Source organism: Triticum aestivum, chromosome 7B (assembly GCF_018294505.1).
Source record: "Triticum aestivum cultivar Chinese Spring chromosome 7B, IWGSC CS RefSeq v2.1, whole genome shotgun sequence".
NCBI classification, from domain to species: domain Eukaryota; kingdom Viridiplantae; phylum Streptophyta; class Magnoliopsida; order Poales; family Poaceae; genus Triticum; species Triticum aestivum.
In genome coordinates, this window is record NC_057813.1 from 529,143,117 (window position 1) to 529,167,761 (window position 24,645).

The 24,645-nt window shown below is 43.7% G+C and overlaps 1 protein-coding gene and 1 long non-coding RNA gene across 11 annotated transcripts in view; both read left to right on the forward strand.

Moving 5' to 3' along the window:
- The first annotated feature begins 15,464 nt into the window (after nucleotides 1–15,464).
- On the forward strand, nucleotides 15,465–20,123 carry LOC123155922 (uncharacterized). 10 transcript variants are annotated; one of them, XR_006477676.1, is made up of 7 exons: nucleotides 15,470–16,109; nucleotides 16,227–16,511; nucleotides 16,607–16,668; nucleotides 16,896–17,166; nucleotides 17,957–18,278; nucleotides 19,471–19,559; nucleotides 19,839–20,123. It is a non-coding gene; the product is annotated as an uncharacterized lncRNA (long non-coding RNA). The 10 variants fall into 10 exon arrangements; XR_006477677.1 differs by having other exon boundaries at nucleotides 19,478–19,559; XR_006477675.1 differs by having other exon boundaries at nucleotides 15,471–16,109; nucleotides 17,957–18,206; nucleotides 19,463–19,559.
- Nucleotides 20,124–21,775: 1,652 nt separating this feature from the next.
- LOC123157204 (uncharacterized) overlaps nucleotides 21,776–24,645 on the forward strand; it is a 6,800-nt gene continuing 3,930 nt past the window's right edge. Inside the window, exons 1-2 of the mRNA XM_044575461.1 lie at nucleotides 21,776–21,987; nucleotides 22,141–23,001. Coding sequence (XP_044431396.1) covers nucleotides 22,148–23,001 — 854 coding nt within the window. The 5' untranslated portion in view covers nucleotides 21,776–21,987; nucleotides 22,141–22,147. The remainder of the gene's footprint in view (nucleotides 21,988–22,140; nucleotides 23,002–24,645) is intronic.

Consider the following 24,645-nt stretch of genomic DNA (forward strand, 5'->3'; position numbering starts at 1 on the left):
AAAGTCTGTAGTAAAATAACACGAAGCTATTCTTTCCGTTCGATCTATTATAGAGTTCGTACTAGAATAAGACCTTAAGACACAAATCAACCAAAACCCTAATGTCACCTAGATACTCTAATGTCACCTCAAGTATCCGCGGGCATGATTATACGATATGCATCACACGATCTCAGATTCATCTATTCAACTAACACAAAGTACTTCAAAGAGTACCCCAAAGTTTCTACCGAAGAGTCAAGACGAAAACGTGTGCCAACCCCTATGCATAAGTTCACAAGGTCACTGAACCCGCAAGTTGATCACCAAAATGTACATCAAGTAGATCACGTGAATATCCCATTGTCACCACAGATAAGCACATGCAAGACATACATCATGTGTTCTCAAATCCTTAAAAGACTCAATCCGATAAGATAACTTCAAAGGGAAAACTCAATCCATTACAAGAGAGTAGAGGGGGAGAAACATCATAAGACCCAACTATAATAGCAAAGCTCGTGATACATCAAGATCGTGCCAAATCAAGAACACGAGAGAGAGAGAGAGAGAGAGAGAGAGAGATCAAACACATAGCTACTGGTACATACCCTCTGTTGGGGAACGTAGCAAAAATTCAAAATTTTCCTATGAGTCACCAAGATCTATCTATGGAGAGACTAGCAACAAGGGGAAGGAGAGTGCATCTACATACCCTTGTAGATCGCTGAGCGGAAGCGTTCAAGAGAACGGGGTTGAAGGAGTCGTACTCATCGTGATCCAAATCACCGGAGGTCCTAGTGCCGAACGGACGGCACCTCCGCGTTCAACACACGTACAGCCCGGTGACGTCTCCCATGCCTTGACCCAGCAAGGAGAGAGGGAGAGGTTGAGGAAGACTCCGTCCAGCAGTAGCAAAATGGCGTGGTGGTGGAGGAGGAGCGTGGCAATCCTGCAGGGCTTCGCCAAGCACCACGAGATATGAGGAGAAAGAGAGGTAGGGCTGCGCCAATAGGAGAAGAACTTCGTGTATTGGGCTGCTCCTTTGCCTCCACTATATATAGGGGGAGAGGGGGGGGCTGTGCCCCCACCTAGGGTTCCACCCTAGGGGCGGCGGCCAGCCCAAGATCCCATCTGAGGGGCGGCCAAGGGAGGGGAGAGGGGAAACTTGCCCCACAAGTTAGGTGGGTGCGCCCCCCTCCCCAAACCCGAGGCACCTTGGGCCCTTGTGGGGGGGGGCGCACCAGCCCACCTGGGGCTGGTCCCCTCCCACACTTGGCCCATGAAGCCCTCCGGGGATGGAGGCCCCACTTGGTGGACCCCCGGGACCCTCCGGTGGTCCCGATACGTTACCGATAAAACCCGAAACTTTTCTGGTGACCAAAACAGGACTTCCCATATATAAATCTTTACCTCCGGACCATTCCGGAACTCCTCGTGACGTCAGGGATCTCATCCGGGACTCCAAACAACATTCGGTAAGTACATACAAACTTCCTTTATAACCCTAGCGTCATTGAACCTTAAGTGTGTAGACCCTACGGGTTCAGGAACCATGCAGACATGACCGAGACGTTCTCCGATCACTAACCAACAGCAGGATCTGGATACCCATGTTGTCTCCCACATGTTCCATGATGATCTCATCGTATGAACCACGATGTCGAGGATTCGATCAATCCCGTAAACAATTCCCTTTGTCTAGCGGTATTGTACTTGCCCGAGATTCGATCGTCGGTATGCCGATACCTTGTTCAATCTCGTTACCGGCAAGTCTCTTTACTCGTTTCGTAACACATCATCCCGTGATCAACCCCTTGGTCACATTGTGCACATTATGATGATGTCCTACCGAGTGGGCCCAGAGATACCTCTCTGTTTACACGGAGTGACAAATCCCAGTCTCGATTCGTGCCAACCCAACAGACACTTTCGGAGACACCCATAGTGCACCTTTATAGCCACCCAGTTACGTTGTGACGTTTGGTGCACCCAAAGCATTCCTACGGTATCCGGGAGTTGCACAATCTCATGGTCTAAGGAAATGATACTTGACATTAGAAAAGCTTTAGCATACGAACTACGATCTTTGTGCTAGGCTTAAGATTGGGTCTTGTCCATCACATCATTCTTCTAATGATGTGATCCCGTTATCAACGACATTCAATGTCCATGGTCAGGAAACCGTGACCATCTATTGATCAACGAGCTAGTCAACTAGAGGCTTACTAGGGACATGGTGTTGTCTATGTACCCACACATGTATCTGAGTTTCCTTTCAATACAATAATAGCATGGATAATAAACTATTATCATGAACAAGGAAACATAATAATAACTAATTTATTATTGCCTCTAGGGCATATTCCCAACAGTCTCCCACTTGCACTAGAGTCAATAATCTTGTTCACATCGCCATGTGATTAACACTGATAGGTCACATCGCCATGTGACCAACATCCAAAGAGTTTACTAGTGTCACTAAACTAGTTCACATCACCATGTGATTAAGACTCAATGAGTTCTGGGGTTTGATCATGTTTTACTTGTGAGAGAGGTTTTAGTCAACGGGTCTGCAACATTCAGATCCATATGTACTTCGCAAATCTCTAGGTCATATTGTAAATGCTGCTTCCACGCTCCACTTGGAGCTATTCCAAATGGTTGCTCCACTATACGTATCCGGTTTGCTACTCAGAGTCATTCGGATAGGTGTTAAAGCTTGCATCGATGTAACCCTTTACGCTGAACTCTTTATCACCTCCATAATCGAGAAACATTTCCTTATTCCTCTAAGGATAATTTTGACCGTTGTCCAATGATCGTTCTTGGATCATTCTTGTACCCCTTGACTGACTCATGGCAAGGCACACTTCCGGTGCGGTACACAACATAGCATACTATAGAGCCTACGTCTGAAGCATAGGGGACGACCTTTGTCCTTTCTCTCTCTTCTGCCGGGGTCGAGCTTTAACTCTTAACTTCATACCTTACTACTCAGGCAAGAACTCCTTCTTTGACTGATCCATCTTGAACACCTTCAAGATCATGTCAAGGTATGTGCTCATTTAAAAGTACCATTTAGCGTTTTTGATCTATCCTCAAAGATCTTGATGCTCAATATTAAGCAGCTTATTCCAGGTTTTCTATTGAAAAACACTTTTCAAATAACCCTATATGCTTTCCAGAAATTCTACATCATTTCTGATCAACAATATGTCAACAACATATACTCATCAGAAATTCTATAGTGCTCCCACTCACTTCTTTGGAAATACAAGTTTCTCATAAACTTTGTATAAACCCAAAATCTTTGATCATCTCATCAAAGCGTACATTCCAACTCCGGGATGCTTACTCCAGTCCTTAGAAGGATTGTTGGAGCTTTGCATACTTGTTAGCGTCTTTCAGGATTGTCAAAAACCTTCTGGTTGTATCACATACAACCTTTCCTCAAGAAAACTGTCAAGGAAACAATGTTTTGACATCCTATATGCAAGATTTCATAAATAATGCAGTAACCGCTAATCCAATTCCAACAGACTCTTAGCATCGCTACGAGTGAGAAATCCTCACCGTAGTCAACTCCTTGAACTTGTCGGAAAACATCTTTAACGACAAGTTGAGCTTTCTTAATGGTGATACTTACCATCATTGTCTGTCTTCCTTTTAAAATCCATCTTTACCCAACGGCCTTACGACCATCAAGTATTTCTTCCAAAGTCATGGATCCTCTCTCGGATGTTATGGCCTCGAGCCATTCATCGGAATCCGGGCCCACCATCGCTTCTCCATAGCTCGTAGTTTCATTGTTGTCTAGCAACATGACCTCTAAGACAGGATTGCGTACCACTCTGAAGTAGTACGCGTCCTTGTCGACCTACGAGGTCCGGTAGTGACTTGATCCGAAGCATCATGATCACTATCATCAGCTTCCACTTCAATTGGTGTAGGTGCCACATGAACAACTTCTTGTTCCCTGCTACACACTGGTTGAAGTGATGGTTCAATAACCTCATTAAGTCTCCACCATACTCCCACTCAATTCTTTTGAGAGAAACTTTTCCTTGAGAAAGGACCCGTTTCTAGAAACAATTACTTTTGCTTCCGGATCTGAGATAGGAGGTATACCCAACTGTTTTGGGTGTCCTATGAAGATGCATTTTTATCCGCTTTGGGTTCGAGCTCATCAACCTGAAACTTTTTCACATAAGCATCGCAGCCCCAAACTTTTAAGAAACGACAACTTAGGTTTCTCCAAACCATAGTTCAAACGGTGTCGTCTCAACGGAATTACGTGGTGCCCTATTAAAGTGAGTGCGGTTGTCTCTAATGCCTAACCCATGAACGATAGTGGTAATTCGATAAGAGACATCATGGTACGCACCATATCCAATAGGGTGCAACTATGATGTTCGAACACACCATCACACTATGGTGTTCCAGGCGTTATTAATTGTGAAACAATTTCCACAGTGCCTTAATTGCGTGCCAAAGCTCGTAACTCAGATACTCATCTCTATGATCATATCATAGACATTTTATCCTCTTGTCAAGATGATCTTTAACTTCACTCTAAAATTACTTGAACCATTCAATAATTTAGACTTGTGTTTCATCAAGTAAATATACTCAACATCTACTCGAATCATCTGTGAAGTAAGAACATAACGATATTCACTGCATGCCTCAGCACTCATTGGACTGCACACATCAAAATGTGTTACTTCCAACAAGTTGCTATCTTGTTCCATCTTACTGAAACCGAGGCTTTTCAGTCATCTTGCCCATGTGGTATGATTTGCATATCTCAAGTGATTCAAAATCAAGTGAGTCCAAACGATCCATCTGCATGGAGTTTCTTCATGCGTATACACCAATAGACATGGTTCGCATGTCTCAAACTTTTCAAAAACGAGTGAGTCCAAAGATCCATCAACATGGAGCTTCTTCATGCGTTTTACACCAATATGACTTACATGGTAGTGCCACAAGTAAGTGGTACTATCATTACTATCTTATATCTTTTGGCATGAAAATGTGTATCACTACGATCGAGATTCAATAAACCATTCCTTTTAGGTGCAATACCATTGAAAGTATTATTCAAATAAACAGAGTAACCATTATTCTCCTTAAATGAATAACCGTATTGCGATAGACATAATCCAATCATGTCTATGCCCAACGCAAACACCAAATAACAATTATTTTAACACCAATCTCGATGGTAGAGGGAGTGTGTGATGCTTGATCACATCAACCTTGGAAACACTCCCAACACATATCGTCAGCTCACCTTTAGCTAGTCTCTGTTTATTCCGTAGCTTTTATTTCGAGTTACTAACCTTAGCAACCGAACTGGTATCTAATACCCTGGTGCTACTAGGAGTACTAGTAAAGTACACATTTAACATAATGTATATCCAATATACTTCTATCGACCTTGCCAGCCTTCTTATCTACCAAGTATCTAGGATAATCCTGCTCCAGTGGCTGTTCCCCTTATTACAGAAGCACTTAGTCTCGGGTTTAGGTTCAACCTTGGGTTTCTTCACTGGAGCAGCAGCTGATTTGCCATTTCATGAAGTATCCCTTCTTGCCCTTGCCCTTCTTGAAACTAGTGGTTTCACCAACCATCAACAATTGATGCTCCTTCTTGATTTCTACTTCCGTGGTGTCAAACATCGTGAATACCTCAAGGATCATCATATCTATCCCTGATATGTTATAGTTCATCACAAAGCTCTAGCAGCTTGGTGGCAATGACTTTGGAGAAACATCACTATCTCATCTGGAAGATCAACTCCCACTCGATTCAAGTGATTGTTGCACTCAGACAATCTGAGCACAAGCTCAACGATTGAGCTTTTCTCCCTTAGTTTGCAGGCTAAGAAAATCGTCGGAGGTCTTATACCTCTTGACGTGGGCACGAGCCTGAAATCCCAATTTCAGCCCTCGAAACATCTCATATGTTCCGCGATGTTTCGAAAACGTCTTTGGTGCCTCAACTCTAAACCGTTTAACTAAACTATCACGTAGTTATCAAAACGTGTATGTCCGATGTTCGCAACATCCACAGACGGCGTTTGGGGTTCTGCACACTGAGCGGTGCATTCAGGACATAAGCTTTCTACTGATCGCATAATCGCTATTGTCAACTTTTAACTATATTTTCTCTAGGAACATATCTAAAGCAGTAGAACTAATGCGCGAGCTATGACATAATTTGCAAAGGGCTTTTGACTATGTTCAGGATAATTAAGTTCATCTAATGAACTCCCACTCAGATAGACATCCCTCTAGTCATCTAAGTGATTACATGATCCGAGTCAACTAGGCCATGTCCGATCATCACGTGAGACGGACTAGTCAACATCGGTGAACATCTTCATGTTGATCGTATCCTTCATACGACTCATGCTCGACCTTTCGGTCTCTTGTGTTCCGAGGCCATGTCTGTACATGCTAGGCTCGTCAAGTTAACCTAAGTGTTTCGCATGTGTAAATCTGGCTTACACCCGTTGTATGTGAACGTTAGAATCTATCACACCCGATCATCACGTGGTGCTTCAAAACGACGAACTTTCGCAACGGTGCACAATTAGGGGGAACACTTTCTTGAAATTTTAATGAGGGATCATCTTATTTACTACCGTCGTTCTAAGCAAATAAGATGTATAAACATGATAAACATCACATGCAATCAAATAGTGACATGATATGGCCAATATCATTTTGCTCCTTTTGATCTCCATCTTTAGGGCTCCATGATCATCATTGTCACCGGCATGACACCATGATCTCCATCATCATGATCTCCATCATCATGTCTCCATGAAGTTGTCTTGCCAACTTATTACTTCTACTACTATGGCTACCGATTAGCAATAAAGTAAAGTAATTACATGGCGTTTGTTCAATGACACGCAGGTTATACAATAAATTAAGACAACTCCTATGGCTCCTGCCGGTTGTCATACTCATCGACATGCAAGTCGTGATTCCTATTACAAGAACATGATCAATCTCATACATCACATATCATTCATCACATTCTTCTTGGCCATATCACATCACATAGCATACCCTGCAAAAACAAGTCAGACGTCCTCTAATTGTTGTTTGCATGTTTTACGTGGCTGCTATGGGTTTCTAGCAAGAACGTTTCTTACCTACGCAAAACCACAACGTGATATGCCAATTGCTATTTACCCTTCATAAGGACCCTTTTCATCGAATCCGTTCCGACTAAAGTGGGAGAGACTAGCACCCGCTAGCCACCTTATGCACCAAGTGCATGTCAGTCGGTGGAACCTGTCTCACGTAAGTGTGTGTGTAAGGTCGGTCCAGGCCGCTTCATCCCACAATACCGTCGAAACAAGATTGGACTAGTAACGGTAAGCATATTGAACAAAATCAACGCCCACAACTACTTTGTGTTCTACTCGTGCAAAGAATCTACGCAATAGACCTAGCTCATGATGTCACTCTTGGGGAACGTAACAGAAATTCAAAATTTTCCTACGAGTCACCAAGATCTATCTATGGAGAGACTAGAAACGAGGGGAAGGAGAGTGCATCTACATACCCTTGTAGATCGCTAAGCGGAAGCGTTCAAGAGAACGGGGTTGAAGGAGTCGTACTCGTCGTGATCCAAATCACCGGAGATCCTAGTGCCGAACGGACGGCACCTCCACGTTCAACATACGTACAGCCCGGTGACGTCTCCCATGCCTTGATCCAGCAAGGAGAGAGGGAGAGGTTGAGGAAGACTCCGTCCAGCAGTAGCACAATGGCGTGGTGGTGGTGGAGGAGCGTGGCAATCCTGCAGGGCTTCGCCAAGCACCGCGAGATATGAGGAGAAAGAGAGGTAGGGCTGCGCCAATAGGAGAAGAACTTCGTGTATTGGGCTGCTCCTTTGCCTCCACTATATATAGGGGGAGAGGGGGGGCTGCGCCCCCACCTAGGGTTCCACCCTAGGGGCGGCGGCCAGCCCAAGATCCCATCTGAGGGGCGGCCAAGGGGGGGAGAGGGGAAACTTGCCCCCCAAGTTAGGTGGGTGCGCCCCCTCCCCAAACCCTAGGCGCCTTGGGCCCTTGTGGGGGGGCGCACCAGCCCACCTGGGGCTGGTACCCTCCCACACTTGGCCCATGCAGCCCTCCAGGGATGGAGGCCCCACTTGGTGGACCCCCGGGACCCTTCGGTGGTCCCGGTACGTTACCGATAAAACCCGAAACTTTTCCGGTGACCAAAACAGGACTTCCCATATATAAATCTTTACCTCCGGACCATTCCGGAACTCCTCGTGAAGTCTGGGATCTCATCCGGGACTCCGAACAACATTTGGTAACCACATACAAACTTCCTTTATAACCCTAGCATCATCGAACCTTAAGTGTGTAGACCCTACGGGTTCGGGAACCATGCATACATGACCGAGACGTTCTCAGGTCAATAACAAACAGCGGGATCTGGATACCCATGTTGTCTCCCACATGTTCCACGATGATCTCATCGGATGAACCACGATGTCGAGGATTCGATCAATCCCGTATACAATTCCCTTTGTCTAGCGGTATTGTACTTGCCCGAGATTCGATCGTCGGTATGCCGATACCTTGTTCAATCTCGTTACCGGCAAGTATCTTTACTCGTTCCGTAACACATCATCCCATGATCAACCCCTTGGTCACATTGTGCACATTATGATGATGTCCTACCGAGTGGGCCCAGAGATACCTCTCCGTTTACACGGAGTGACAAATCCCAGTCTCGATTCGTGCCAACCCAACAGACACTTTCGGAGACACCCGTAGTGCACTTTTATAGCCACCCAGTTACGTTGTGACGTTTGGTGCACCCAAAGCATTCCTACGGTATCCGGGAGTTGCACAATCTCATGGTCTAAGGAAATGATACTTGACATTAGAAAAGCTTTAGCATACGAACTACAATCTTTGTGCTAGGCTTAAGATTGGGTCTTGTCCATCACATCATTCTTCTAATGATGTGATCCCGTTATCAACGACATCCAATGTCCATGGTCAGGAAACCGTAACCATCTATTGATCAACGAGCTAGTCAACTAGAGGCTTACTAGGGACGTGGTGTTGTCTATGTACCCACACATGTATCTGAGTTTCCTTTCAATACAATAATAGCATGGATAATAAACTATTATCGTGAACAAGGAAATATAATAATAACTAATTTATTATTGCCTCTAGGGCATATTTCCAACACCCACAGCCCCGAGGGTGAACTACTCCCTCCTTGTCATGCAGAGCGCCAGGATGATGAAGATGGCCACCGGTGAGGGATCCCCCTTCCAACAGCGTGCCGGAACAAGGTCTCAATTGGTTTTTGGTGGCTATAGAGGCTTGCGGTGGCGGAACTCCTGATCTATGGTGCTCCTGGATGTTTTCGGGGTATATGGGTATATATAGGAGGAAGAAGTAGGTCGGTGGAGCTGCGAGGGGCCCGCGAGGGTGGGGGCGCGCCCAGGGGGCAGGCACGCCTCCCTGCCTCGTGGCCTCCTTGCTTCTTTCTTGACGTCCACTCCAAGTCTCCTGGATCACGTTTGTTCCAAAAATCACTCTCCCGAAGGTTTCATTCCGTTTGGATTCTGTTTGATATTCCTTTCCTGCGAAACACTGAAATAGGCAAAAAAACATCAATTTGCACTGGGCCTTCGGTTAATAGGTTAGTCCCAAAAATAACAAAGAAGTGTATAATAAAGCCCATTAAACATCCAAAACAGATAATATAATAGCATGGAACAATCAAAAATTATAGATACGTTGGAGACGTATCAACCATTAAGGATAAAAGGATGGGGTTTATATCATATTGCTTGAGTTTGCCCCTCTACATCATGTCATCTTACTTAAAGCGTTGCTCTGTTCTTATGAACTTAATACTCTAGATGTAGGCAGGAGTTGGTCGATGTGTGGCATAATAGTAGTAGATGCAGAATCGTTTCGGTCTACTTGTGACGGACGTGATGCCTATATCATGATCATTGCCTTATATATCGTCATAACTATGCGCTTTTCTATCAATTGCTCAACAGTAATTTGTCTACCCACCGTATGTTTTCTTCAAGGGAGCAGTCTCTAGTGAAACCTATGGCCCCCGGTCTATTTCCCATCATATATTTTCAGATCTATAAAACCAAAATACCTTGCTGCACTTTATTTATATTTACTTTAGTTTGCTCTTTTATTTATCTTTTATACCTATCTCTTTTAGATCTCACTCTTGTTCATGACCGTGAAGGGATTGACAACCCCTTTTTGTGTTGTGTGCAAGTGTTTGTTTGTTTGTGCAAGTGCATATATTGGAGACTTGCTTGTGCCTCCTACTGGATTGATACCTTGGTTCTTAACTAAGGGAAATACTTATCTCTACTTTGCTGCATATCACCCTTTCCTCTTCAAGGGAAAAATCAACGCAAGCTCAAGAAGTAGCAGTGCTATATAGGGGATTGGTTCTAATATTGTTTTAGTTGGAGACATGGAACAAGCTCGTGTGATTATGTATTTTGCTAAACAATTAGAGCTACATAAAATGCTAAAAGTAAATTGGTTTACAATTATAGTGATTTGCGAGAATAACCCAAAGAAGTACTGCCAAGTGATGACAGCCCTGGCTTATATGTGGAGGCAAACTTAGTCACTTCTGGTAAAAATACAAAAAGATGTGTGAGAGCCTTGATTACCATTGCTAAACCCAAAACTACATTTGTGAGGATAGAAGCAAAGAGAGATGACATGGTTGCAAAGGTCAAAGAGGAAGCGGCAAAGGATGGTGACAAAAATACTAGATATTACCATTCTAAAGCGAATGGGAGAAGGAGAAAAGTTAGGATAGTTTATCTTGAGCGAGAAGGTGAAAATTGAGGGGGTATATAACTCAAGGAGTACAAACTTTTATAGAATATCTTTTTGGATGCTATGCTCAAACTTTATTGCCTTTGAATGTTGAAGGAATAACTAAGTTAACCAATGTTGTGTCTTTGATTCAACTCTTCGCCATGGACTATCTAAGAAAAGTGGTGCTCGACATGGATCATAACAAAATCCCTGGACCTGATGTATTTAATGATAAGTTATATTATTTTCCCTATGATCTTGTCTAGTTTGATCTTAAATGATGATAGGTGATATTCATGTTGAACTTTGGAGTCATTACTTTGGTGCCTAAAGGTAATGATGTTGTTTGAATTCAAAGAATAAGGCCCATCTGGTTACTTTTTATATATTTAAAATCATTGTAAAAGTGTTGACGAATATATCATATTTAATGGCCAAGCAACTTTTATTGAAGAAGGAACATCATGAAAGGGGTGTGGTGCTACATGGGAGTTTGAACACTATAAAAAATCTACTGATTGAATAAAATGGCCATTCATATATAATATTATAAAATTAGAAAATGCCCCCAAGTGCTTTATGTGAATGGATATTGAAATATGATAGTGGATAAGAGTAGGCATTTAAAGTCAATGGATAAATTAGCCTTGTTTCACTATGTTTAATTGAGACGAAGGATGCTTTTGTCACCAATTATTTTTCATCTAGTTGCTAGCGGCCTTGAATCTTAATAAAAAGAGCTCAAGGTGTTGCTTGATTAGAGGACTTGTACCTGGTTTAGGTGAAAATGTTTTTTTGTGTGGGTGAAACATTTGTATTACTCAACTCACCAAGTCCTTACAATCATTAGCAGCTAGCTCAACACCCTCTCAACAGGGACAGCCTAACCAAGTCATAGTTCTCCTTTTAGTACGAGCTTAGCTAGAGTATCGCTAACCCTATTTTAAGATCGAGTTGCATGAGTAATACAAGAATCACGAAGAGTCAAAACAAACCTATTTTTTTAACAAGAGAAGAAAAAACCGATCTATCTATTCCCTTGTATTGAAGGAGCTTTGATGCCATGATGGAATCCATCTCAACTCTAATTGAGAGTTCACTTCTTTGAATGGAAAATGAAAGGCCTTCCATGAATGCACACAATTTAGCTTCAAGTGCATCTATATAAGAAACAAGTTGTCTGCAAGATGAAAAAATGATTGCACCCATATGGCCATATCATCTCTAAGCACCATACTCGCTCCAGCCATACTATCATCTGAATATGATCCGTGAATGTTGAGCTTGACCCAACCGGATTGAGGTGGAGCCCATCTAACAGGAGCAGGTTGTGATATCACATGGGGATGATGTAAAAGTTTATGATAGGTGGCAATTTGCTTCCCCTTAAAAGGATATGAAGAGAAGTCCAGTTTAATACCAATTAGGGAATCAAGATAGCTAACTAGAAACCTATTGTAAGTGTCCATAGGCGGCGGGAGTTTATGAACAATCTCATTATGTATATGCCACACTCGCCAAAGTGTCATCGGTAACATGCAATGCTCGATGTCAGGTAGGAGTGCAAGGGTCCGCAACAACTATTCTCTTCCAGTATTCTTGATTGCAGCAAGGTTCGACAATGTCCATACCTCTGACATGGTGTACCACAACTCGCGCGACAATGGGCAGCGATAGAGAGCATCTTGGACACAAATCATTGATCTCCAAACCCCTACTATGTTTCTTCTGCCAAGTGGGAAGTGAATTGGTAGCAACTTTCCATGCTAATTTTTTGACAGACGGAGGGACATTTGTAGACCAAATCAACTTCCAACAATTCCTGCTCCCCTCGGAGCACAAACTAGAACAAGTAGTCGTTTGCCTGTGAGCTTCATCAAAGGCAATCTTGCAAGCACTCTTAACTCAGAAAAATATCATACTTTCCTGGACCCCTAGCAATTGTGTCCTCCTCCAAGGGTGAAAATGGGTTTGTTGTGCTAGATAGTCAAAACACATATCTAGAACATTGAAGAGAAACTAAAAAGAAGTACTAACATATACACAAATAGATACCGGTATTGCCAAAAATAATTCTAATCAAAATTCGATCCATATCATTACAAAAAAAATCCAACTATGGAAATTACCCATTTCAAATTTCGAATGGTGCCATGGTTATAGTATTTGTTATCAATTTTATCTTTTTTTTGTTTCGAGATAGTATATACACATTAATTTTGGATTCAAAATTTTGAAGCATGGTACTTGTTTGTTGTGTAAATGTTTTAAAAAATAGTTTTATCTATCATTACTAAAAATAAGTGATCACTTCTAGCACATTTTTTATCTTACTTGATCTAGTACCTCCTCTGTTTCTTTTTACTCTATATATAAAATTTGTTTGAATTCAAACTACACAAACTTTGACCAAAATTATATTGACAAAAAAATCAAGATCTACAATACTAAGTTCTATAATAAGAAATTAATTTCATGATGAATTATCTAATCATATTGATTTCATATTGTGTATGTTGACATTTTTTGATAAAATTGGTCAAACTTTATGAAATTCGACTGCACACAACTTTTATATACAAACTAAAAATGAATAGAGAGAGTACATTACTAAATATATGATCAGTCAGTGCGCGAGTGATTTTTCATTTATACTACCTTCATCTGATTTTATGAGTCCCCGTCGCATTTTAGGTCAAATATACCCCATATTTGACAAGCAAAATGTTAACACATGTTATACAAAAACTTGTTGGATTTGTATTCGAATGTACTTTTCAATGATATTATTCTTGCTATGTATGAGTTAAAATTTAGGGCGGTGCTACGCGCCCGCTGGCTGATATCTTTAAAAGATCAACCAGGTCGCGAGCCGTCGAATTTACCGCATCAAGCGAGCCCAACGGGCCTCTAGAACTGCAACACAGGTCTTGTTGCAGGATTATTCCTGCAACATAGGTCTTGTTGTAGATTTTTTTGCACCGTCTGTTTTGTTGCAAAAAAATTATTGCAACTTTTTTTGCAAATGAGGTCTTGTTGCAGAAATTTTTTGTAATAGAGATTTTGTTACAAAACTAGACCCGTCGTAGACCAATGCAACACCGCATATGTTTCAGAAACACATCCTCTGTTTCGGCGCGTTCGACAAAGGACAACATACGAGCCCTCACTTGGACGTGTGTCATGCAGAGGAGGTGGTAGACGTGGCCACTGCAATCCGCCGGATGATGGTAACTTTTCCCTAAAATTTATATTAATTAAAATCATGGGCAAAGTATGACAAAAAATACATGGACTAGTTTTTTGCATTGTTCAGGAAATCGGTAACTGGTAACTGCTCGACCGGCTTGGGAGTAGTGATTAATTGGTGAATCGGCCTATTAACAGGGTTAATCGGTCGACCATTAATCGATACATTAAATAGGAATTGCCAACATATATGTAGTTTTTTATGTATTATACCATACTCTCGCTCTCAACTATGTAATATATGAAAATATGCTACTGTTTAGTTGATCCCTAGCTATTGAGGAGCGACAGGGGGATGGGAGAGGTTACAGGGGAAAAAATTGAGCTTTGTTTGCCCTGAAGTTAATGGGTCAGCAGCGATTAATCGGTCTAACTGACCAATTAATCGGTCTGGCAAGTTAACACAATGAATATGTGTTATTCGATTCGGTCATCCTACGAGTAGCGATTAACTGGCTTGTTAACTGATTAATTGGACGAATTCTTGAACAATGGGTTTTTGAGCGGTATACAGGACTAGTAAATGATGACGGATTTAAAACAAAAAAGAGGCTAGCCAACTTGCTTTGAGAATGCTCCCCCGGTCGCGTTGCTCGTTGGCCCTCCGATCGAACAGTTTCCGGTCAACTGCCTTCCTTTGGCCGTCTGATCGCTGCGTCTCGCTGACTCTTGTTTTCACCGTGCCGTTTTTTTCTCCGGGTCCATGGCTGGTGGGCTCGTGTGGCCGATCTGTTGCCTGGGTGAATCGCTGCCTGGTGAGAACGAGCGAGTCCTTACACGCCGCGCGTTCAGGGCGCTGCTGGCGTCGTCCGTCGTGGGGATGCGCTGTGCGCATCGTGCTTTGTGGGAAGGCTGGCCGACGCATGCGCACCCGGTTTGGCATTTCTCCTTGCGATGACATGTGGTCCCGCGCTACTCCTGGCCCCGCTCGTCTGCTGCCCTGGCCAGGCTCCTCACAGGATGGTTTGACCGGGCGTTCGTGCGACGTGCGGGATGGGCTTGGCGGGCGATCATGCGGCATGCGTCATGGAGGGCCCGCGCAGCGCAGGGTGGGCACAGGGTGGGCTGCCGCATGTGCACCCGGCTGGTGCATGCTTGTGCTTCTGGTGCGATGACATGTGGTCCCGTGCTGGTGCTGGTCCCACCCGTCGGCTGCAGCGGCCGCGGTGCGTGGCCGCCCCGTCTGGTGCTTGCTGGTCTGGTCGTATACACCGTCGACCGGCTCGTCCGTGCCCGTCTCCGTCCGGGGTTGGGGGGAGTTGATGGCCTGCTGCCGGCTCGCTGTGGCTGACCAACCGGCCATGCGCGCGCCGTGCCGTGGACCCCGCTTCAGCCGCTCGTCGGCAACACTAGATACGGGTCTCGTCGTCTCGTTGGACACACCGCCCCCAATCCACAGCCACGCACTCCTCCCTCCTCCCTCTCAAAGCCGCCACACCCATTCCTCCCTTCCGCCTCCCTCCCCGGATCCCTACCACCGTCACACGGCCCACACCCACTCGTCTCCTCCTCTCGCTCTTTAGCTTCCTCCTCCTTCCTGATCTCCGCGTCGGCCGCGGCGCGAGAGGAGCGGTGGTGGCGGCATCGAGTTGCGAACCCCGGGACCAGGTCTGGGGGTTTGGTTCCAAGGCGCCGACGGCTTCTCCGTCTATGACGCCGGGGGTGAGTACACACCCCAGTCCCCTCCTCCTGCGCGAACCCTACGAGAGAGAGAGAGAGAGGAAGATGAGAGGTAGGGAGAGAGAATGACCGGCGTCGGCCTGCACCGGCGAGGATGGGCGCGACCTGGAGGTTAGCCGCTGCTCGATTCGCTCCTGGATCGGGAACTGCGTCGAAGCTGGGGTTCGGGCGCGTTGCATGGGAGGCTGCACTCCGCCTCTTCCTCGTGGTGCGGCGGACGGCGGCTCTTACGGTCGTGCGGCCGATGGCAGCCTCAGCGGGTGGTCGACGACACTTGCAGCTGGTGCTCTACCCATGGATTCCGGCACAGCTCGAAATGCTCAGGTGGTCAATTAGAAACCCCTTTATTTATATATTTTGGGATTGCTAATGGATAAATCTCGATTTGAAATGTTAGTTCTGAATTCGTTCTTTTGCTCATGATGCGATTTCTTTTGCTAGGACAAATTAGGCCTCGGCCAATGGTGGAGAAGACAGAGTACAGGGACAAGCCGCTGGAGCACGTGTTCATGGGATGTTCGTGCGCAAGATGCAGAAGTTCGCCGGAAGGAAGAAGAGCGGGCCGGGGAGGATGAGGAGAAGGCGGGATGCGAGGTGCTTGCACGCGCAGCAGCAGGAGGTCGTCTGTGAGGTGCTCCTCTGGATGCTCCCTTCCGGCGCTGGGCCTAGGTGTTCAACGCCGCCCTCACCATCCCCTTCTTCCATTGGCTCATCGGCCCGTCAGAGGTCAAGATCTAATACTCCACACTGCCTTCCATCAATTTTCAGATATATACAAGGTTCATCATCACTCCATGGATCATGTGTTGTTGATTAACCAGGTTATTGAGGTGGAGGTCAACGGTGTGAGGCGGAGAAGTGGAGTTCTCATAAAGAAACACATGTATGTATGAATATGATAGATGCTTCCATTGTCATGGTGCAGGTGCCTGAACTCAGAGGCTTGATCCACTATCACTTGCTCATGCCACCGTGTCATAATATCTCATTTTCATATATAAGATGATAGTAACTGAATGATCATATTAGGAGTGCGTTATTGGCAGCCTTGTGAGGTTTTCTTCATAACTTCTTCTCCTGTTTTTATGTTTGTATTCTTTTTGTTGCAAGGTGTGGCTGCAGGTAAAGTTGTCAAGTTGATCTGGTGCTTGCTTGAGCCGTTGATTACTGCTGCTTTGCTAAGGTTCAACGTCTTACTACATGAGAAGTTTATTCCAATGCTTTCTCAATCCCTTTACCATGATGACTACCAGAGGAACCTTCAATGTGTATAGATGGTGATGGATATGGGGACACACAAGAACTAGCGAACTTAATACCAGATGCCCTCAACTATGAATTCTTTAATTATTGGAGGCTTTCATATTCATATCAATACAAGGTGGGATATGATGCAGGCGAATGCCTTTATTTTGTTTCTTTATGATCTTCTCCTCTACTTAATGATAGATGCAGTGCATAGGGTCATCGTGTCAGTTTGAATGCTTTCATGACAACTGGTATAGCACTGAATCAAGCAAGGTGTGAATAAGTGTGCTTTGTTTATGTGTTTACTGCTTATTATGTCGTACAAGTTGCCACTTTTGAATCTGCCCTCTTTTAGGCACGTGTCTTTCCCACATATATGTTGGTAAATGTGTGCACTACATATTTTTCCTAGAGTCAATAGTTCAAGTACAGAGTATATGTGCAATGAAGTAATGCGGCGAGCACTATATGGTAGTGGAAAGTTTCTCTTGAATTTTGTACAACATTCAAATTATCATCCAGAAAATTTATATGTTGTTTCTCAATAGGTACATATGCAAATTTGTCTTTTTGTTGGTAGTTTGTTGCTTGTCGTAGCATCCCGAGCACATATGTGAGGCTATGGCAGTCCTTTTTCGTGTAATAAACTGATGATGAGAAGAATATGACAGGCCGACCAATTGTACACTGTGAACACAATCGTTGGTACATTTTGAAGTTTTCTTTCCAAAGTGGCATATTAATTATTTGGTCCTGCACACCCTAATTATTAGGATTGATATTTCATTTTTTGTTCACCTTTAGATAGACATTTTTTGCTTGGCCTGCTGTATTTTCTTGAATTAAACACTTTATTAGCTCTTTTACAGTTAAAAATGCATGCTTGGAATATATAGCTGCTAATCTGATGCTCCAGTATTTAGTTTGCAGTGTGATGTTCCGTGATTCCGGATTGGGCGCACCTCGTTGTCGTGGAGAGCATGAGTGGCTGGGTCTTCATGGTGGGGTGGTCTGCAGGGGAGGGAAGGTTGCTGACGACAGGGGGAAGGAGGAGGCCGACGAGGAGGGTAAACAACAGGGTTAAGGGGCACAGCGAGCCCAGCAGGGGGAAAAAGCAGGGCGAGCGACGCCAGTGGGAGGAAGGAGCAGGGCGAGGCCTCGCGCATCTGCATGGTCAGTGGAGATGAGGTTCTTTTGGATTAATGCTTCTGCCTGATGAGTTCCTCCCCTTTTATGTCGCAGGCTGTAAGATCTCTGCATGTTGCTGCTTGCTTGTTCTGCCAGTGGTTTTGCTCACTTCCTTTTCTATTTAGCTACTGCATTCTTTTCTTTACTATGTGTTGTCATGGATATTAGTTTGGATTGTGTTTATATTCAGGATTTGGCACAGAGTTTTGTTCTATTTTGGCTCATGCTTGCCGCTTGTGTGATTGAACATATGGTGTTTTGTCTACTTAACCATTTGTGTGTAGTAGTATTCATTTTATCCTTGATCATGTGTGTATGTACTACTGAAGTAGTTTTAATTGATATAAAGGTTTTCATGTATTGCAGCTATTTGACTTTGAGCAACCACAATCTACAAGGAACATTAGGAGTAAATTATAATTTGCCATCTCGAAAGCGTTTTGTATGCAGAATTGGTTAGCATTATCTCTAGATACACCGTTTACTATTAAGTAGATAATTTACATGTTGTCGTGGACTAAAGGTGGTGATGTATACTTATATGCCCATTCACAACTACTATTATTTAACATGTTTCCCTTTGGGCATCTACAATGCTAGGAGCTTACATAGGCGCTTATGAAGAAAATAATAAAATCTGAAGAACACCTAAGCGCCTCATCCCTCAATGCTAGACGCTAATTAACTAAACAACGTAGATGCTAAGTGCTGGAAGAAAAATGGCCAAGCGCCGGGTGCGCGATTTGGCGTCGACGCCAGGGTTGACACCAGGATTACAGCCGGCAACCGCTAATCCGCTGGGATTACGAACCTGGCGTCGGGGCTAAGCGCCCAGCGATGGAGATGCCCTTATATCATTGTGAAGTTGAAATCTTTTTTTTCCTGGTCTTCTAGGTTCACATAGTCCTCAAGGGTATCCTTCTATGTTGAGATTCTAAAAATATTTCGAGTTATTTCATTTTGACTACTTCATGCTTGAACTTGGAATTGTTGGCTAAGCAGTCCTTGAAATTTGAAGGGAGCGTGTGTAAGTCTGTAGTAATTGGCAGTGCAAACATGATCAGCCTATTGATGATGTAGTACTTAATATGATGATTATCTGGTTTACTTGTTGTATTTTATTGCGCATAGTAGACCACCATGCATCACCAGGCAGGTAAAAATGTTACATCAGGGGGCTTTCATGAGCTAATTGCACAATTCTTTAAGCTATGCTCTGAACGTTAGTGGCCTTATTTAAGCTTTGTAGGTTGCAGTGTAATGTGAAGATTCCAAGGGATATCAAGCTTTAAATTGGGATCATTTGCAAAGCGGAAATATAGAGATCGACATCTGATGGTAAATAAATTTCTCGGACTGTTTCTGTTCATATGATAAGTGGGTCACGTTTCTTCCGTGTAATGCTAGGATAAAGTTTGATTTTCTCTATACTATTCCAACTTGGTCCTATCTCTAACTACAAAAACTTTATGTACCATTTTAATTCAAGTTTGATTACTATTAGATTTTGGTAATGTGCATTGAATGAATATGAAAACGGGGCAGATACTGCCATGGCGTATATCCTATTGAGTTTTCAGGGGTCTTTAATGCTCACTATTGATCTCTTTTGTTCAGGGAAGGAACATGTCGAATATAACAGCCAAACAAGGAAGGGACATGAGGCTGTAATATCATTTTCGTTCTCATTTCTTGTAGGAAGTCACAAATAGGAGTGATGGTGGAAATATAACTGCCACTTTGTACCTTTATGTTTTTCTGAAAGAACTTTGAGCTACCGTTAGTTTCTTTTCCTGGTTCGTAATCGGTATATACAGTTACCACACAATCATGATCACCAATGTTCACAACTGTCTGAATCGTGTGATTCAAAGCAGAACCCATATGATTGCCACCCATGCATGTAATGTGTTATCTGCAGTATATCTCAATTTTGAATGTGACATGTCCTGTATGTATGTTAACTTCAGATTTTTGTCAACCTCTTTGTTATCTAAGTTTCCATTATTTTTTTGCTTGCTTCGATCTTTCAAATTTTGTGATTGTTAGCAATATCGACTTTGTTATCTTCACCAAGTGTACAGTTGCATAGTACTCCCTCCGTTCCAAAATATAGCGCGTCCTCGGTTTCCGTGCTTCAACTTTGACCATTAATTTAATCAACAAGACCGACTGCGACGGGCGAAAAAATTATACCAATGAATTCGTATTCAAAAAAAGTTTTTAATTATATAATTTTTGATCCCGCCGCAGTCGGTCTCGTGGGTTAAATTTATGGTTAAAGTTGAACCTCGAAAAGCGTGGGCGCGCTATATTTTGGAACGGAGGGAGTAAGGCAGAAACTTGAATTTTTCTTATCTAAGGTGCACATTCTAACTATGGTAGTGACCTCTTTTATTTGTCTATGTAACAATCATATGCATAAATAGTTAAAAATGGTATCCGAATGTTGCATTTTTTAGCTGATTCTTACCATGCACCTAAATGATTTCTAAAACTTAAAAGATGTTAATGAAACCCCAACTATTTCAAAACACTCGGGGTTTGAATTTGGACCCTGCGCCATTTGGCTCTATGTTACCCGAATAAGATAAAAAATATGCATGCTTAAGCATATATTTTTAAAGATAAATTATCCTTCTTTTTTCATCTTAAAGGGTTTGAATTAGTACCCCAAATGGTTGCTAAAACCTACTTCTACTAACGAAGTCAAATATTTTTAAAACACTTCGGGTTTGACACGCTTGCCCAAACATAGAGTTATTGAAAAATGTAAATATTTTGAATCGCGCATATCATTTCAAATGGGTCTATTCGTACGTGCTTGCTCATGCATATATTTTGTTTTAAATAGAACTCTATAATATTAAGTTTTATGTGTATATTCACATCGTTGTACACAACAATCCATCGTGTTTTCTATTAAAGGGGATTAAGCCATGATTTTTTTTCCATTGCGGGCATGGCTCTAGCGTGCCTCTGCGCCATTTTGGCGCAACGGGTCCCGTAATCATAATAAGAGAGGGGTATGCTTCTCTCTCTGGGCAAATGTTACTTTAGACAACATGTAGAGAAATAAAAACTCTAAAAATGTGTTCGAATCGCACAAAAAATGTTCGTAGTTCTTATTCATACTTTAAACACGTGAGGCTGTGCAAATTAAACCATGTCTTTTTTTCAAGGCGCATGCATTTAGCAGACCAGAACTAAACCGACTGTATATACATGGTCTGTCCTTAGTAAAGGAAGCTATTTTCATAGCGAACATGGCTTTAGTTAAAGGTTCTTGCAGCATGAAACTATTTTCATCGACAACATGTCTTCAGCAGGTCTCTGCGCCATTTGGCGCAACGAGTCAGCTAGTATAGTTTATGCCCGAGTGATGGGCATGCAAGTACGAATGTCTGGTGATTAGGCCCACAATTAATCCATCGCTTAAAAGTCACAGGGTGGTACATCAACCGGGCTCGTAGACAAGGCCCACAAGGATCATGAAGCAGAGCAGCAGGATTTCTTTTACTCAAAAAAGAAAAGCAGCAGGATTTCTCAAATCAAAATAAAAAAATTGGAAATTTGGCTCAAAGCGAAAACCAATCAATCGATTGGTCGGGGAAGGGAAGGAAAAGGGGAAAGGCGAGGGAAGTAGAGAAGAGAAAGCAAACCCGCCCCCCAAAGGCGAAGACGGGGAGCAGAAAACTTCACCCCGACGGAAGCCATCCGGTTCGCCGCCGGCCCGCTCCTCCTCCTCCTCGCCGGCGTTTCCAAGGTACGCCCCCCACCCCCGATCCCCCCGCCACGCCCCGCGCGAATCCGCGCGATTGCTATTTCGCCCGGTCAAATTCGGCGGCAGATCCATCTGCGCCCGAAACCAGAATGTTTTCTCCGAGTGACGGGCGCAATCTGCTCCCCCGAATTTCAGAGGTCCCATGGAGGAGGACGGCCCTAGCCGGAGCGGCCTGCCGCCGGTCGGGGAGTGCGAATGGAGGGAGGAGCTGAGGCAGCAGCAGTCCCAGGTCGAGGCGCTGCGCGACAGGCTCGTGGAGGTGAAGGTCGGGATGCGGCGCTCCGAGGACGATTCCGGCCGGGAGCTCGAGCACCTGTGCCGCAGGGTCAAGACCATCGCCACCCTGCTGGCCTACCTCAAATCCAAGGCCAGGATCATGGCGATACCGCACCTCGCGCACACGTCCTGCGGGATCAGGAACCAGGACGGCGTGGGGTTCGTCGACCGGCACGGGTTGCCCCTGGCCGATTGGTCCAAGGCCGCTGAGCCCGCCTCCTGTGGGGGAGGTTCGGATGACAGGGCGTCGGCAGAGGGTAGCGGCGTTCACAAAAATTGTGATGCCGTTGAGGGGGATGGAGATGTCGATGATATTCTTAAGTCCATCCGTGTGGTGACAGACGTCATGGAGTCTCTTGTGAAGAGAGTGATTGTGGCTGAGTCTGAAACTGCTAATGAGAAGGAAAAGGTGAGGATTGGCTTGGAAGAGATCAGGAGGAAGACCATACAGGTCGAGTCCATGTCGGTCAAAGTCGAGGAGATGGAGAAATTTGCGGTCGGTACGAATGGTATGCTGAATGAGATGAGGCAGCGGGTTGAAGATATGGTGCTGGAGACCACTCGGCAGAGGCAGCGCGCTGCTGAAAATGAGCAGGAGCTCAGTCGTGTGAAGAACGACTTTGAGTCGCTCAGAACTTATGTGAGCACACTCGTTAGTGTCAGAGAAACTCTTCTTTCATCGGAGAAGCAATTCGAGACAATGGAGAAGCTTTTTGACAGGTACTTTTGCAAGTCTTGTGTTGTTTCTTGTAATTATATTCTGTCTGAATGTATCACCATGTGTTAATTTCCATGGCAAAACTTGTATAGCTTGGTACAGATAACTTAAAAAAAATGGCGGAGAAGGAAGAGTAGAAATAGTTAATTTCAACCTCCCAATTTTTAAGAAAGCAGCAGCATGAACCAATCATTTCATAAATTCTGGCAGGCCCATGTATTAATATGCTTCTACCACCACCACCACCACCACCAACAACAACAACAGCAAAAAACAACAAAGCCTTTCAGTCCCAAACAAGTTGGGGTAGGCTAGGGTTGAAACCCATAAGATCTTGAAACAAAAGTGTAGGGGCTGGACTCGAACCCAGCACCTCCCATTACTTTCATCTCCCTCCTACCAATGGAGTATGAAATGATTTCTTTGATATGCTTCTACCGTTGCATAATTTTACTTTGATGCCAGTGGCTGAGTCAGAACTTTTGTGAAGCCTGGGCAAGCTTGAGCCTAAGTGTCTATGTGAAAACTAAAATCTGGTGTTCGGATACACAACATATAAAATAGCCCCAAACTTTGGAACCACAAATCATCATTAATAATGAAGTGAAAGTATAAACATAGTAGTCATGCAATTTTAATTTTAAAGTGAACTAATATATGATATATCAATATTCAGTTTTATGGACCAAAATAAAGTTGAGACTTGACAACATAATTCATAGAACCAGGCATCCATAGAACCAAACCTGCCATGTTGCCAGTAAAAGTATAGCTGTTCAAATTAGCATCCAAACATTCTAGAAGACACTACAAGATAAAAAAATGGATTCTAATTCACATAAATTAAGTGCTGTGATTTGAGAACATATTCAAAATAGAGAGCTTGCAAGAATAGAGACAGTCAGATAGAACATACCACTAGTGTGCTATAGAAAATCTCAGAGCTTGCAAGTGCCGTCATGCCGAACAGGGCTGTGACTGCTCGTGTTCCTCTCGAATACTCCCTCCATTCCAAATTACTCGTCGTGGTTTTAGTTCAAATTTGAACTATTGAACTAAAACCACGACGAGTAATTTGGAATGGAGGGAGTAGTTGTTTTGGAAGAAGGGAGTTAGCAGCCCATGACTGCTGAACTACGCCTTGTCAGGGGACTGCGCTTAGTAGGCCTAGTTAATTAACCAATTAGTCAAATATCAGCCGATGCTTGGTAGGAGCCCATTATTTATCACATACGTACATTGACTGCTGCCCGTATAAACCACGACACGCAGTAGAATTTGCCCCGTTGTTTATCACATATGTACGCTGTCCTGTGGCCAGCGAGCCCGGGCGCTGGCTCCGGTCCTGTTTTATGCATTATTGACTGTGAAGCCATGGTAGACTTGTAATTACCATGATCACCATCTTAACCATATATTCAATCAACTATGCATTGAACTAGTTTGTAACATGGTCAGCTCTATAAACTCATTGGCACATCTTAACAATATATTTAATCAGCTATGCATTGAACTAGTTTATAAGCCAAAAAAGCATGTATCTTCGAGATGCAAAACAAAATTAGTCTTTGTGCAGGTATGTGATGCTAACGCTGTTTTAGTACTATATGTTTGATCTTCTGTTAGCAATTCAATTTTTTTAATCA